Below are 17,316 nucleotides of genomic sequence, written 5' to 3'. Positions count from 1 at the left end.
TTCTCTGCTTTTCTGTTTAGAACTGCTCAGAATTTCCCACGCCAGAGCCTTCTGCTCCCACTCCCAACCCCATCTGCCCCATGTGGTGTCATCACTCCCCAGCCCATCCAGGATGCCTTCCTCCCCCCAAGGCTCACGGTCCACTGGGTGTTTGCTTCCAGACTCTGCTAGGCTGCCCTTCTCACCTCATTCCTGTGACCCCCCCCCCCTGCCATCCTGACTCCTTCCTGCCCCGACTGGCACGCAACCCCTTCCATTCATGAAGCCAGGGCCCCGTATCTCTCATGACAAACATCTTTTCGCTGAGCCTGGAGCATCACCCCCGACTCACCTGGTTCTCAGTCCACCCATAACACCCAGCACTCCTCCCTCTGACTGTCCTCACACCGATTCCCGACCCCGCTCCTTTGCTGGCGCTTGTCTCCCTCCACTCACATGGATTAAGAGCACTTTCTGCTGTGAATGACAGACAGTGCAATTCCCACTTCCTTAAACAAATAGACAAAAAGAATTGGTTGGCTTACGTAAATGAAAAGCCCAGGCACTGCTGCCTCGGGTCTGGATTTAGTTCTAGACACTGAAGAATCCAGAGAGTCTCCATCTCTCAGCTTTGCTTCCTTCTGCAGGGGACCCCAGCAGATGCAGGCTCACAACCTCACAGCAACAAGTCCAGCAGAGAAAGAGCTTCTCTTTGTCAACCATCCCACCAGGCCGCTCTCATCAGCAGGACTGGGCCACCTGTCCCTCCTGTTCTCCCAGCCACCGTGACCTCAAGGTAGGTTGGTTTCCTCTCTGTCTCTCAGCTGCCTTCTTGTCCCCCACAAGGAATATGTGGGTGCTCCTGGATCCCTTCTCCGCCACAGGGGGGCAAAGGTGACAGATCCTGATGGTGATCGGGAGCCATTTCCGTGAAATATGATGCACCACCACTTCACTTTGGCATATGGCATTCTGGGGCAGAGTTCCAAAGAGGAAGTAGGCACAGGGTCTCTCTGCTTTCATCTTTCTCCTTAACCTGCTGGGATTTCTTTTTCTTTTCTTTCTTTCTTTTTGTTTTTTTAAAGGTTTTATTCATTTAATAATGGGAGACACAGAGAGAGAGGCAGAGACATAGGCAGGGAGCCTGCTGCGGGACTCAATCCCAAGACCCAGGATCATGACCTGAGCCAAAGGCAGATGCTCAACCACTGAGCCAGCCACCCAGGCACCCTAGGATTTCTGTTGTCGTACCGTACCTCTTCCTAGATCAAGACTTGGCACAGAGGTGGCCTCAGGCCCCTCAGGGAACTTGGGCAGACTCATCACCTTCAGTCTCTTTCCTCACATTGCCTATTCCCTGAGGACTTCCATGCCACCTTCCATTCTGGAGGAGGTATCCCCTTCCTCCTGCCTGTGGACTTTAGTTCTGAGTGGTACCCATGCTGCCCTGCTTCTAGGACAGCAACACCTCATGGCTGAGCTTTATGGAAGAAGGGCTGTAGAGAAAGAAAAAGAAAAGATTCCTATGGGAAAAAAATATATGAGGAAATAATCTCAAGACCATTATTCCCATTCAACCTCTTCCCTTTGTGGTTGCTGAGAGGGCAGGATGTCATCGGCTTAAAGCAACCAGTGGTCATCTGGCCAGCACCTGGGAAAGCTGTACCAGAGATTGTAGCTGACAGAGAGGGAAGCAGAATTGAGAGGCAGCTTTCTGTCGTGCCTGAAACCAGGACCTGGATTTTTTCAATTACATTGTCTAATAAATCCCCCACATCCCCCCAACAAGTTAGAATTAGATTTTCTGTCACTTGCAAGCAAAAAGTCCTGAGTACTACAAACCCATAGCACAGTGCCTGGCACGTGGGTTCCCACAGAATAGGAACTGATAAATAACTGTCGTTATTTATCTGATAGAGGAGCAAGTGATGCCCAGTGAAGAGTGTAAAACAGAGTAGAGATGAAAATGTGTGATGCCATTGGTTCACAACTTTGGTCCCCCCCCCTTTTTTTTCCCCAGTCTGTTCCTTTGTCCTTTCCCCATACGTCTTGGCCCGCAGGGAAACTATCCAAATTCAGTGAAAGCTGAACCCATCCATCTTATAAAAACAGTCTCAGGCTCCCCCAAGTTATGAATATTCTGCTAGGCAGCTGCCATTTGCTGAATGAATATTCTGCTGACATTTGCTGCCATTTCACACACGCAATCCCTGCCCAGACCAAGAGCAGCCAGGAGCAGGTGCCCATCTTTAGTTCAGTTTCAATTCATTAAGCAAAAATTGAACAAATATTTGTCCAGCCGCCTTTGTCTTGCACTGAAGCCTTAGAGAAACAGTGGGCTGCTGCCTCACCCTTAAGGGAACTTAACTACAGGGGAAGGCAAGTAGTCTAGGACAGAAGCTGAGATAAGCTAACAATACCAGAGGAGGGGGTGGGTGGTTTATTTACACCAGGTCCTAAGTTCCAAAGGTCTGCTGCCTGCAATCCTGCCTTCCAACAGAATTATACATCCATACAAAATACTTCCCTTGTGCTCACCACCGTATCTAGGTTACAAATATTATGTTTAAATTCCATTTATCATAGGTTTCGGTTCTCTGATGATTAAAGGACTGCCCGTTCACCGTAGAAACTTGGAAAAATACACAGGATGCAAAAATAAACATGGAAATAAAAAATACCCATAATATATTTCTGTCGATGACTCTAGCACAGAATATCATACTAGGTGACCGAGAGAGGAGATTGTCAGATGCAAGCTTCTACCTCGCTGCTGACAACACCGGGCCTCAGGAGATAAATATCTTACAAAAGGCTAAAGGTCATTTCAGAGGTTCTTGCAAAAGTGTTGTACTCTCCCTAACACTTGCATATTTAAAAAAAAAAAAAATGCAGTGAGAGCTTCTCAGCTTCAGGGTGGTCTGTTCTCTATTATTTATGTATGCATGATTCATTTTACCGCTGCAATCCCTTCTCCCTGCCGCAGGCTTATTATATAAACCCCTTCCCCTCCTGAGAGCAGCTAGGGAGGGCAAATCCATTTGACCATCTATCTGGGTGAAATTTAATTAGAAAGGCAAATCTGGACGAACAGAGCACAAAATAACCACGTTAACTAAAAATAAGAGATGGCTCTGAACCTGACCTAGCGCCAAAAAAGATCACAAAGAACTGAAGTAATTTGTTGAATCATAGATCTAAATACTCATTTTTGTCTTCTAAATGCTGAGCTCAACTGAAAGATGTTTCTAAGAAAAAAAAGGAAACAAACAAGCACTAGATGAACTCACATGAATGTCATTTATAAATCGTAAAGGGACAACAAAGATTCTGGCAATCTATTTAATCTGCCAGTGCCTGGCACATATTTCATAAAAATTGGATGAATGGGGGCGCCTGGGTGGCTCAGTTGGTTAAGCATCTGCTCAGGTCATGATCCTGGGGTCCTGGGGTGGAGCCCTGCATCTGGCTCACTGCTCAGCAGGGAGCCTGCTTCTCGCTTTCTCCCTCTGTCTCCCCCTCCCCCTGCTTGTGCTCTCCCTCTCTGTCAAAAAAAAAAAAATTGGATGAATGGATGAATGGACCAAGAGTCCCTCCCTCTCAGTTAGAAGCCAATCAGGGGACAAGAGAAAGGAGCCTGGTGAAGCTTTCTATGGTCTCATGGGGTTCGTGTTCCTGAGAGGTGGGACCATGTAACACCCCAGACTTCCAGTGAGGACCCAAAACAGAAAAGATGGAAGCTAGGAAACAGCCTTAAAATGCCGAAAGAGGGGCACCTGGGTGGCTCAGTGAGTTGAGCATCTGTCCTCCGCTCGTGATCCTGGGTCCTGGGATCGAGTCCCACGTTGGGCTCCCTGCTCAGTGGGGAGCCTGCTTCTCTTTCTCCCTGCCCCCTGCTCCTGCTCTCTTTCTGTCTGTCTCACATAAATAAATAAAATCTTAAAAATAATAAATAAAATGCCAAAAGAGGGGTGCCTGGGTGGCTCAGTCAGCTGACCAACTCTTGGTTTTGGCTCAGGGCTTGGGGTCATAATCTTAGGGTCGTGGGATGGAGCCTCAGATCAGGTTCTGTGCTCACAGCTGGAGATTCTGTACCTCTCTCTCTCTCTTCTCCTCTGCTCCTCCCCACACCACCCCCCCACCCCACAGTGCATGCTCTGTCTCTCAAATTAAGAAAAAAAAATGTCGAAAGAAAGTCATTGCCAATGGAGAATTCTGTGCCCAAAGAACAAGGGACTAAGAACAGTCAGCTTGTCCAAAATCATGGTGAGAAAAGGGGAGATCTGGAACTAGAATCAAGGCTTCCTGAACATTTCAGGGTCCTTCAGGTGGGTTGTTTTGTTTTGTTTTGTTTTATTTTGCTCCATAGATATGTCTTAAAGCACTGAATGAAAAGAAAACAAGACATCTCAATATTATTGAGAGAGGAGATGAAAAAGTTTATCTTCAGTTTGATTTTTTTTTTTGGAAATTGCATTCCAAAGCCAGTTGGGGTCACCCATACTCTCTCTCAACATACTCAGGTTACTTATATTTTTTAACACTGGCTGAGTTGACTTGGGTTCTGAGATTCTTTGCCTCCAGCCCAGGATTCTCTGCTGAGCAACAGACAAGAACATCCAATATTTGTTCAGTGATTCCACCTGAATCTCCACAAACTCCACCATGTTTTTTTTTTAAAGATTTTATTCATTTATTCATGAGAGACACACAGAGAGGGAGAAGCAGGCTCCTCACAGGGAGCCTGATGTGGGACTCCATCCCGGAACTCAGGAATCACGCCCTGAGCTGAAGGCAGATGCTCAACCACTGAGCCACCCAGGTGTCCCACAAACTCCACCATGTTAAAAGGGAAAACTTTGTCTGATGTTCAACCTGGTGTTTCCTGTCTAGGGAATAACACATCAGCCACTTTTCCTAGTGTGAAAACTAGAGATTGGGAGGCATCCCTCTCTCCCTCATCCCTACATCTACCTTTTCCAGCTCTTGTTAATCATACCCTGTTTAAATATTCCCCACATTTGCCCACTGTGGTTCTCCCCATCATTGCCATCGTCCAAACCACACATCTGCTTTCTATCAGTAGAGAGTAGCTTGCGTTTTCTAGAATTTGATGTAAACTAAACCACACAGAATGCATGCTTTTTGTTTTGTTGCTGGCTTTTTTCACTTACTTAGCATAATTATTTTGACATTCATCCATTCTAATGTGTGTATTTTTTTTCAAAGATTTTATTTATTTATTCATAGAGACAGAGAGAGAGAGGCAGAGACACAGGCAGAGGGAGAAGCAGGCATCGTACAGAGAGCCTGACGTGGGACTTGATCCAAGGTCTCCAGGATCATGCCCTGGGCTGCAGGCGGCGTTAAACCCCTGCGCCACCAGGGCTGTCCTAATGTGTGTATTAAAAATTCGTTCTTTTTCTTGTTGAATGTTATTCCCTTTTAAAGATATACCACAATTTGTTTATCAGATCACCTTCCAATGGACATTTGCATTGTTCCCAGTTTGGGCTATTACAAATAAACCTGCTATAAACATTTGGGGACAAGTATTGGTACTTGTATTAGTGGGCACAGGTTTTCTTTGATTTTAGGTAACTGTCTAGATATGGTGTGGCTGGGTCATATGGTAGGCATATGTTTAACTTTTTTTTTTTTTTTTTTTTTAAGTAATCTCTGCACCCAACATGGAACTTGAACTTACAACCCTGAGATCACGAGTCCCATGCTCTACCTACTGAGCCAGCCAGGTGCCCCCATGTTTAACTTTTAAAGAAACTGCCAAATTGTTTTCTACAGTGTTTATATCATTTTACATTCTCCAGCAGTATATCAAAATTCCTGCTGCTCCATATTCTTACCAATGCTTGCTACATATGATCAGTACTTGAAATTTTAGCCATTCTGGTGGGTCTGTAGTAGTATCTCACTGTGGTTTAAATTTGCGTTTCACCAGTGTTTAAAGATGTTGAGCATCTTTTCATCTACTTTTTTGCCATTTGTATATCTTCCTTGGTGAAGTGTCTGTTTAACCTTTAACTTATTTAATTGGGCTGTTTGTCTTATTATTGGGTCATGATTGTTCTTTATATATTTTAGACACAAGTCTTCATCAGACATACATTTTGCAAACAATTTCTCCAAGCCTATTGTTTTTTTCCAAGCCTATTGTTTGCATTTTAATTTTCATAACAATGTTTTTTAAAGGCAAAATTTTTTTATTTTGATGAAGCTTAATTTGTTGATTTTTTACTTCTTAGTTCTTGATTTTTGTGTTCTCCTTAAGAAATCTTTGCCAAACCCAGTGCCAGTAGGATTTTCTCCTAACTTCTTCAGAAGTTTTACCTCTTACATTTAGGTCTATGATCCATTTCAAGTTAATTTTTGTAGAGAGTGTGAGGTCAGAGTGGAGGTTGAAATTTGCATATGATTTCCAATTGTATTGTCATCATGTGTAACCATTATCCTTTCCCTATTGATTTGCCTGGGCACCTTTGTTGAAAATCAATTGTTTTATACATGTTTGTCTATTTGTGACCTCTATACTCTGTTCCATTATTTTGTATATCTATCTTTATGATAGTACCACACAGTCTTTATTATAGGAGTTTTTTTTTTAAGATTTTACTTATTTATTCATGAGAGACACCCAGAGAGAGAGAAAGGCAGAGACACAGGCAGAGGGAGAAGCAGGCTCCATGCAGGGAGCCTGACGTGGGACTCAATCTGGGGTCTCCAAGATCACACCCTGGGATGAAGGTGGCGCTAAACCACTGAGCCACCCAGGCTGCCCTTTCTTTCTTTCTTTTTTTTTTTTTTCCAAGATTTTACTTATATAATAGCTTTATAATGAGTTGTATTTTTTAATTTTATTTTTATATTGATTGATTGATTTTGTTACTAAGCTTTTTTTTTTTTTTTTTATTGGAGTTCAATTTGCCAACATATAGCATAACACCCAATGCTCATCCTGCCAAGTGCCCCCTTCAGTGCCCATCACCCAGTCACCCCACCCACTTCCCCTTCCACTACCCCTTGTTCATTTCCCAGATTTAGGTATCTCTCATGTTTTGTCACCCTCACTGATATTTTCACTCATTTTCTCTCCTTTCCCTTTATTCTCTTTCACTAATTTTTATATTCCCCAAATGAATGAGACCATATAATGTTTGTCCTTTTCCGATTGACTTATTTCACTCAACACAATACCCTCCAGGTCCCTCCACATCGAAGCAAATAGTGGGTATTTGTCATTTCTAATGGCTGAGTAATATTCCATTGTATACATAAACCACATCTTCTTTATCCATTCATCTTTCGATGGACACTGAGGCTCCTTCCACAGTTTGGCTATTGTGGACATTGCTGCTATAAACATTGGGGTGTAGGTGTCCCGGCGTTTCAATCTGGGGTCTCCCCAACAGTGTATCTGTATCTTTGGGGTAAATCCCCAACAGTGCAATTGCTGGGTTGTAGGGCAGATCTATTTTTAACTCTTTGAGGAACCTCCACACAGTTTTCCAGAGTGGCTGTACCAGTTCACATTCCTATAATGAGTCTTAATACTAAGTAGCACAATCCTCTGATTTTGTTCTTCTTTTTCAGAATTGTTTTGTTTTAGATCTTTTCCATTTCCATATAAATTTTAGAATCAGCTTGTGAATTTCTACAAAACACTTGCTGGGAATTTGATTGGGATTACATCAAATGTATAGATCATTTTGAGGAGGTTGAAGAACTTAATATGAAGTCTTCTGAAACATGTGCACCATATTTGTTTAGGTCTTCCTTACTTTCTCTTACAATGTTTTATTGTTTTCAACGTACAGGTGTTATACACAGTTTTTGTTGAATCTACTGCCAGTGGTCCCATATATTTAATGCTGCTATAAATGGAGTTGTTTAAAAATGTTCAATTGTGGGGATCCCTGGGTGGCTCAGCGGTTTGGTGCCTGCCTTTGGCCCAGGGCACGATCCTGGAGTCCTGGGATTGAGTCCCATGTCAGGCTCCTGGCATGGAGCCTGCTTCTCCCTCCTGTGTCTCTGTCTCTGTCTCTGTCTCTGTCTCTGTCTCTCTCTCTCTCTATGTCTATCATAAATAAATAAATAAATCTTTAAAAAAAGTCCAATTGTTCATTGATAGTAGAGTTCATATAAATACAATTGATTTTTGTATATTGCTCTCGTATCCTGTGAACTTGCTAACCTCATTTATTAGTTCTAGTAGCTTTTGGTAGATCCGTTTAAGATTTTCTATGGAAAATCTTAATGTCATGTGTGAATAAAGAGTTCTTCTTTCTTTCCAACTGGATGCCTTTTATCTCTTTCTTACTGCACTGATTTAAACTTCTAGTAAAATGCTAAACAAGAGTGCTGAGAATGTTTATGATTTTAAAGGATCTTTGAGTCTTTCTTTCACCATTAAGTATGATGTTATCTGTGAGCTTTTCAGCCCCTTTTATCAGGGTGAAGATATTCCTTTCTAGTTCTAATTTGCTGAGAGGTTTTATCAACAATGGTATTGTTGGAGTCTGTCAGATACTTTTTATCCGTCCATTGAGATAAATAATTTTTCTCTTATCTCTGTTAATATAGTATATTATACTCATTATTTTTAAATGTTAAGCTAGTCTTGGATTCAGGGGATGAATTCCACTTGGTCATGATACATTATCCTTCTAATACATTGCTGGATTTGATTTGCTAAAATTGTGTTTAAAATTTTTGCATCTATGTTCATGAGTAATATATATATATATTTGTTCATGAGAAATATTAATCTATAGTTTTCTTATAAAGTAATTCTCTGTTTTTGCTGTCAGACCCATGCTGGCTTCATAGAATGAATTAGGAAATGTCCATTCCTATTTTAGTTTCTGGAAAATGTTGTGTAGAACAGGTGTTCTTCCTTCCTTAAATATTTGGTGGATATCACCATGAAAGCCACCTACACCTGGAGTTTCCTTTGTGGGAATTTTTAACAATGAATTTGCTTTCATAAATAGATATGATTGTCCAAAATATCTATTTCTTTTCTAGTGATGGTAGATTGTGTCTTTGAAGTAATTTGTCAATTTCATCTAAGTTGTCAAACATATTAGCATGAAGTTGTTCTCAATGTTCCCTTTTCTACTGACTCCACTTTCTACAGATTTCTACCATCACAACCATCCTGCACCCCCCCCAACCCTACCAACGTCACCCCTCCCCCATCCACTCTGGATGTTCCTTCTCAGTCCCCTTGTAGTTCTTCCTATGTTCCCTGACCTCTAGGGAGGGAGTTGAAGCCCCAAGGCCCAGTGCTGGTATCCTGCCTTCTTTTTCCCATTCATTTCCTAGATGATTTCATCCAGCCCAATAGCTCAAAATGCTATCTAGATGTTTAGGCTTCCTAAACATCTATTTTTCCACCCAGGCCTCTCAACTCTTTTTTTTTTTTTTTAAAAGATTTTACTTATTTATTCATGAGAGACACAGAGAGAGAGACAGACAGAGACATAGGCAGAGGGAGCAGGCTCCTTGCAGGGACCCGGATGCGGGACTTGATCCTCAGACAGAGATCACGCCCTGAGCTGAAGGCAGATGCTCAACCACTGAGTCACCCAGGTTGTCCCACCCTTATCTTTTTTTTTTTTTTTTTAAAGATCTTATTTATTTATTCATGAGACACACACAAAGAGAGAGAGGCAGAGACACAGGCAGAGGGAGAAGCAGGCTCCACACAGGGAACCTGATGTGGGACTTGATCCCGGGACTCTAGGATCACACCCCCCCGGCCAAGGCAGGTGCCTAACCACTGAGTCACCCATGTGTCCTCACCCTTATCTTTTTAATATCTGTAGAATCTGTAGTGATTTCTCTTCTCTCATTCCTGTTATTGGTGGTTTGTGTATTTTGTCTACCTTTTCTCTCTCTGCCATATTTTATTAATTTTATTGAGCATTTCAAAAATGAGCTTTTGATTTCGTTGGTTTACTCTGTTGGTTTTTTGTTTCATTCACTTCTGCTCTTACACCTATTATTCACTTTCTTCTATTTACTTTGCTCTTTTGTCCACCTGATTACTAAATGTAAAATTTTTTAGATCATTGATTTCAGACCTCCCTTATTTTCTAATATAGGCTTTTACTGCTATACATTTTTTTTTTTTTAAAGATTTTAGGGCAGCCTGGATGGCTCAGCGGTTTAGCGTCGCCTTTGGCCCAGGGCATGATCCCAGAGACTCGGGATCGAGTCCCACGTCGGGCTCCCTGCATGGATCCTGCTTCTCCCTTTGCCTGTGTCTCTGCCTCTCTCTCTCTCTCTCTCTCTCTCTTTCTCTCTCTCTGTGTGTCTCTCATGAATAAATAAATTTAAAAAAAAATTTAAAGATTTTATTCACACAGAAAGAGAAAGGCAGAGGAAGGTGGAAAGTTTCAGAGGAAGCTGAAAAGTTGAGTTGAGCCATACGCTGGGGTGGGGTGGGAAGCAGGTCTGGGACAACTGAGGTGCTCTCTGCTGTCCTGGAGAACCAAAGATGTACCAACCCAAGCTCCTTTGAAAGAGTGATAGGCCAGCACAGTGGCAGGATGGAAGGGTGGGCAAAGAATGAAGTGATTGCAAGAAGGCTCCAATTCTCTTTCATCCATTTATTGAGTGCTAGGACATGCCCAGCCCTGTGTTTGGCATCACTGAAGCAAGATAACACTGAATCATCACTGCCTGAGCAGTTTCAAAGACCTGTCTGGGGACCTGTATGGTCTAACAAGCAACAGATTGCACTGTGATCACTTTGTGTTCAGAGGAAGAAATGTTATCCTATTTCCTGTAAGGGAGAAAAGTAATGGCCAGAGAGGTCCAGTGACATGCCCAAGATGACCCAGCAATTTGGTGTTTGAGTTTGTATAAAATTAAGGCCCAGAGTAGGTTTTCACTCCCTTCCTTAGGCCTCTCATCCCTACAACCCTACCCCGCAGACCAAGAACCCCCTCACAAGTCAGAACTCTCCAGTGTACACATCATGACATCACAATTGTTCACCAGGGTCTTTTGCACAGGTCCCAGGTCCTTGGGCAGGGTCTGTACCACCCAGAACTCCCCTCACATACTCCTGATGCCTCGAGGGACTGGAACTTGTCATGCAGTAGACATGTCAGTTTGTCAGGCAGCAAATGTCTCTGAATCATCCAGAGTGCCTTGCACGTGGCTGGCGATCAATAAATGCCTGCTGATCAAGTCTCTGTTAATGAATGGTGATGACTTCATCAGTGAATATTGATGGGTTTGAGACTTCTGCTCACTCTGGACAATAAGCCAGGGCTTTTGCCAAAGAAAACAGAAGAGAATTCCCAATAAGCTGTCCTATATGGACAAATCTGCAATCAATTCAGAGGAAGCAGGGCTCTTGCTGTTGTCATGGCAACTCTTAAAAAAATCTTTAACAGCATCCCAGACATCAAGACTCTGAAGTAATGGCCTTTTAAAATGGATTCATATTAATAATATCTACCTGACTGAAAAATGTATTTCTTTCTTTCTTTTTATTAGATGCATTATTAACTTGGGTAACAATAAGACCTCATAAATGCAAAGTGCCCATTCAAGAACACTCCTTCCAGCTTGTAATATATAAGGATGCAACTCACCAATTCCAGGGATCCCCGTGGATAAGGAATACGCTCTATGAATGGTGATCTTCAGATTGTAGATTCTTGAAGGGTCTAGGTTGTGTGCGGGTCTCTTCTCTTGGCTGAATCCTCAAAACCTGGGGCAGCTCATGCAGACATACAGACTAGGCTGGTCACAGGACATCAGAAGGAAGTTGGAAAAAGAATAAGTAAATTTCACAGAAGTTCTATGTAGTGCAAGAAATAAATTGCAAGAATCTTGAATCTTACAGCTTTCCTTCCCCAGTGTCAACTTTGGACATTGGTTTAAAAATATTCAGTGTTTATTGAGCAAGTAATAATCACTTTTGGCCTTTGGGCTAAGATCAAGTATATTGAGCAAGTAATGTGGCGGGATAGAATCTAAATTAGCCTCCAGTGATCTCCACCTCCTTGTATTCACAACCTTGTGTAACCCTCTTACTTCGAATGTGAGCAGGAACTGTGAGTTACTTTTAACCAATATGGTAAAGGTGACAAATGACACTTCTGTGATTACATTACATAAAATGTAACTTTTGTTAACTGACTCTCTCCCTTGCTGTTTTTTTTTTTTAAAGATTTTATTTATTTATTCGTAGAGTCAGAGACAGAGAGAGAGAGGCAGAGACACAGGCAGAGGGAGAAGCAGGCTCCACGCAGAGAGCCCGACGTGGGACTCGATCCAGGGTCTCCAGGATCACGCTCTGGGCTGCAGGCGGCGCTAAACCCCTGCACGACCGGGGCTGCCCTCCCTTGCTGGTTTTGATGAAGCAAGGTGTCATATTGTGAGCTAAGCTATGGAGAGATCTATTGGCAAGCAATGAGTCTAGAGACCCGCTGGCAAGCTAGAGGGCAGACTCTAGCCAACAGCCAGAAAGGAACTGAGACCCTAAGTCTAACAGCCCCAAGGAACTGAATCTTCCCAATAACCATAAGAGCTTGGAGGTAGATTCTTCCCCAATCAGATATTCAGGTAAGACTCCAACCCTAGCCAAATCCTTAATTGCAGCCTCGTGAGAAATCCTGAAGCAGAGGACTCAGCTAAGCCATGCCTGGATTCTTGATTCACACAAACTCTGAGATAATAAATGTATATTGTTCTAAGCCACTACCTTGTGTATGCAGCAATAGATAACTAATACAAACACCTGCTAATGTTCTTTTTTCAGAATTTAAATTCATTTAATTAACATACAGTATATTATTAGTTTCAGAGGTAGAGTTCAGTTATTCATCAGCTGCATATAACACCCACTGCTCCTTACATCATGTGCCCTGCTTAATGTCCATCACCCAGTTACCCCATCTCCCTTCACCTCCCCTCCAGCAACCCTCAGTTTGTTTCCTATAGTCAAGAGTCTCTTATGGTTTGTCTCCCTCTCTGATTTTGTCTTATTTTATTTTCCCCTCTCTTCCCCTATGATCCTCTGTTTTGGTTCTTAAATTCCACATTTGAGTGAAATTGTATGATAATTGTCTTTCTCTGATTGACTTATTTCACTTAGCATAATACCCTCTACTTCCATCCATATCATTGCAAATGGTAAGAATTTATATATATATATATATATATATATATATATATATATATACTCATTATATGTGTGTATGTATATATACCACATCTTCTTTATCCATTCATCTGTTGGTGGACATCTGGGCTCCTTCCATATTTTGGCTGTTGTGGACATTGCTGCTATAAACATTGGGGTGCAGATACCCCTTCAGATCACTATGTCTGTATCCTTTGGGTAAATAACTAGTAGGACAATTGGTAGGTAGTATGGTAGCTCTATTTTTAACTTTTTGAAGAACTTCCATACTGTTTTCCAGAGTGGTTATACCAGCTTGCATTCCCACTAGCAGTGTAAGATGGTTCCCCTTTCTCTGCATCCTAGACAACATTTGTTGTTTCCTGACTTGTTAGTTTTAGCCATTCTGACTGAAACCCTACTAATGTTCTAAGTGCCATGCAGACACCTGGCAGATAATTCCCTGCCTTTAAGGATGTTCCTTCCTAGTTGAGGAGATAGAAAATAAATAAATTAATAAATTATTGCCATGAAAAAAAAAATCCAGGTGAGGGAATAGAACAGGAGGTGGGTGGTATTTTAAAAGATTTTTTAGGAGGCTCTTGAGTGACTCAGTTGGTTGGATGTCTGCCTTGGGCTTGGGTCATGACCCCAGGATTTGGGGGATCTCCCCGCTCAGCAGAGAGTCTGCTTCCTCCTCTTTCTCTGCTTGTGCTGTCACGCTCTCTCTCAAGTAAATAAAATCTTAAAAAAAATTTTTTTAAAGTAGTCTCTACACCCAGTGTGAGGCTCAAATTCACAACCCCGAGCTCAAGAGCCGCACATTCTACCAAATGAACTCCCCATGGATGGTATTTCAGATAGAGTTGGGGAGGAAGGTCCTCTGTGCAGAAGAAACATTTGAACAGATAACTGAAGAAGTGGGAATATCAGAAAGAAGAGCATTCCAGGCAGAGGGAATGGCAAGTCCAAAGGTCCTGATGTAGGATAAAGTTTGGCAAGTTGAATCCCTTGGTAGAGGTAGCATTTGTAAGAGCTGAGTTCAGAGAGTTGGTGGGGTTGAATCACAGATAGCCCTGCAGGCTGTGGGTAGGGCTTGCTTATATGTGCCATGTGAGAGAAGGTGCCAGAGCCTTATGAGCAAGTGAGTGATGTGATCTGACCTATGGATCTCTCAGGAAGGATCCTCTTCTAGTACATACAATATGAATTGCATGAAGCTACACAGAGTCTCGAAAGTTGCAAAGAGCTCCTCATCCATTTTTTTTCCCCAGGGGTTCTCCCAGAAACTCTGTAAAATAGATGGAGCCATTACAGGAATTCCTCCTCAACTTTGCATTTCTCTAGTTGAAAATGCTGGTCTATGTGGTTGGATTTCTAGGTCCTTTTTCCACACTCAGGAGCCATTATAACAGAGGCAGGATGAATGGTGAGTCACTCCAGCTATGACTTAGGCACCCAGATCATAATGTCAGAAAAGTTTTAAATATTTGTCTGGAGATGAAAAATAGTGCTTCTTAGATGCACAGTATTTGCAGCAAGGTAAGTGGACCTGTGGGAATCTTCCCACTGCTACTTTTTTTTTTTTTTTAATTTTAGAGAAGGAAGATCCTTAAAATATGTTTTAATGTGAATGAATTATATATGGCACATTATTGCTAATCTAAGATGTTTTAATTGCCATTAAGATGGTAGTTTCTTTTTTTGAATGGTACTCTCTGTATTGTGTTTTAGTAGAGGCCACTTAAATATAATAGAAGTTTTATATATTCACATATATTAATCCCTCAACCTTTTTATCTGGTAAGATTTGAGTCTACATGTACAATATATTTTTAAAAGATTTTATTTATTTACTTATTAATGAGAGACACATAGAGAGAGGCAGAGACATAGGCAGAGGAAGAAGCAGGCTCCCTGTGGGGAACCCGATGCAGGACTCAATCCCAGGACCCCGGGATCATGTCCTGAGCCAAAGGCAGATGCTCAACCACTGAACCACCCAGGTGCGCCTACAATATTTTTGTTAAGTGAACACAAACCTCAGGGTTAGAAGAGAAATCTGTATTACAATCCCTGAAGTTTGAGAGACTGAGTATAAGACCTCTGTGTTTTCTTAGAGGGGTCCTGCTGGCTTGGGCTATGGGAGAGGGAGAGGGAGGGCAGCAGACGTAACAATATCGGGAAACAAGTGACTGAAACCTTGCCTACCCTCCATCCATCTCCCATCCATCCATCCATCCATCTACTCATCCACCCACCCATTCATTTATCTATCCACTCATATCATACATCCATTCAACAAATATTTGTTGAGCACCTGACAGAGCCAAACATCGCAATAGAAAAGTAGAGATGAAGCAGCCATGGCCACTGTCCTCATATGGTCTAATCTTCATTCTCCACACAGAGTTGGGTACCATCCCTAAATCACCATCTCCTCTACTATCCTGAGGTCTCATTTCTGCAGTCACATATCTCACACTGGCTGGGCGATGTCCAGGTAAATGTTGCTCTCTGGTCTTGCAGAAGCAGAATCCAAGAGATTCCCTCAAAGAATTCTCTGGGATGGCTGTAGTCAGAGTAGACAATCAGAGATCTCAGAATCTGGTGCAAAGTCCTTCTGATACCTAAGTCATGGGGAAGATCTTCTAGGTACCAATACTAATAGCACAAAGCCTTCTGAAATAAATATTCCAATCTGTTGAATAGTATTACATGCTGGCAGGATTGAGGAGTATATTCTTATTTTCAAAAAGGAAATATTTCTTTCTAGATCCTGCTACTTTGTTCCCTCTGCCTTAAAATTTTGATGTGTTCCCTGAGGTTAACTTCTTAGCCTTCTGCTTTATGTATCCTAGTTGAGTTCAAACACTTCTTCTTCTTCTTCTTTTTAAAGATTTTATTTATTTATTCATGACAGACATAGAGAGAGAGAGGTAGAACACAGACAGAGCGAGAAGCAGGCTCCATGCAGGGAACCTGACGTGGGACTCGATCCCAGACCTCCAGGATCACACCCTGGGCTGAAGGCGGCGCTAAACCCTGGATTCTCCAGGTTATGGTGGCCTAGAGAGGCACCGTCCATTTTGTATGGCATTAAGGAGATTCAATTGATTCTTATTTGTACCAGTTGGGCATGACCATGTTCATGCTGTGATTTCCTAGGACTTTTGGGTCTGGCATTTCCCTTATTTACTCACTAATATCTGAAAGTTCACTTTTAGAAGCCATCATTCCATTAGCTAAGGCTTTTGTGCTGTTTAAATGCAGTCTGTAGATCAGTATAAACAGATTCAGTTTTGGAAAACTGGGAATATTTACTTAAGATAAACACCTGCTCAAGAGAAATAAATGCATACATCTAGCAAAAGATGTATATTCATGAATGTTCATCATAACCTTTTCCATTATAGCCCCAAACTGAAAAAAAAAAACAAAAAACAAACAAAAAACAAAAAACAACCCAGCAACTGGGCGTCAATAGAAGAATGGATTGGCTAAAATTAACAGCACAGGAAACAACAAGTGTTGGTGAGGATTCAGAGAAAGGGGAACCCTTTTACACAGTTGGTGAGAGTGCAAAATAGTGCAGCCACTCTGGAGAACAGTATGGAAGTTCCTCAGAATGTTAAAGATAGAACTATGCTATGATCCAGCAATTGCACTACTAGGTATTTACCCAAAAGATACAAAAATACAGATTCAAAGGGGTATATGCACCTCGATGTGTATAGCAGCATTATCCACAATAGCCAAATTATGGAAAGAGCCTGTGAATGGATAAAGAAGTGGTAGTGTATATAGGCACAATGGAATATTACTCAGCCATCAAAAAGAATAAAATCTTACCATCTGCAGGGATGTGGATGGAGCTAGAGGGTATTATGGTAACCAAAATAAGTTGTCAGAGAAAGGTAAGTACCATGATTTCACTCATTTGTGTAATTTAAGAAAGAAAACAGATGAACATATGGGAAGGGGGGAAATTAAAAAAAGGAGAGAGAGAAAGAAGCCATAAGAGACTTTTCATGTAGAGAACAAACGGAGGGTTGCTGGAGGGGACGCAGGTGGAGGATGCGCTAGATGAGTGATGGGCACCGGGGAGGGCACCTGTTGTGATGAGCATCGTGTGTTGTGTGTGAGTTAGGAATCACTAAATTCTACTCCTGAAA

General features: G+C 42.0%; 1 protein-coding gene across 1 annotated transcript in view; it reads left to right on the top strand.

The window, feature by feature from the left end:
- LOC121478685 overlaps positions 1 to 17,316 on the top strand; it is a 33,052-nt gene that overhangs the window by 6,548 nt on the left and 9,188 nt on the right. Inside the window, exon 4 of the mRNA XM_041733891.1 lies at positions 627 to 775. Coding sequence (XP_041589825.1) covers positions 627 to 775 — 149 coding nt within the window. The remainder of the gene's footprint in view (positions 1 to 626; positions 776 to 17,316) is intronic.

Source organism: Vulpes lagopus, chromosome 19 (genome assembly GCF_018345385.1).
Source record: "Vulpes lagopus strain Blue_001 chromosome 19, ASM1834538v1, whole genome shotgun sequence".
Lineage (NCBI taxonomy): Eukaryota > Metazoa > Chordata > Mammalia > Carnivora > Canidae > Vulpes > Vulpes lagopus.
Note: the sequence above shows the minus strand (reverse complement) of the source record. Positions and strands in the feature narration are given on the sequence as shown.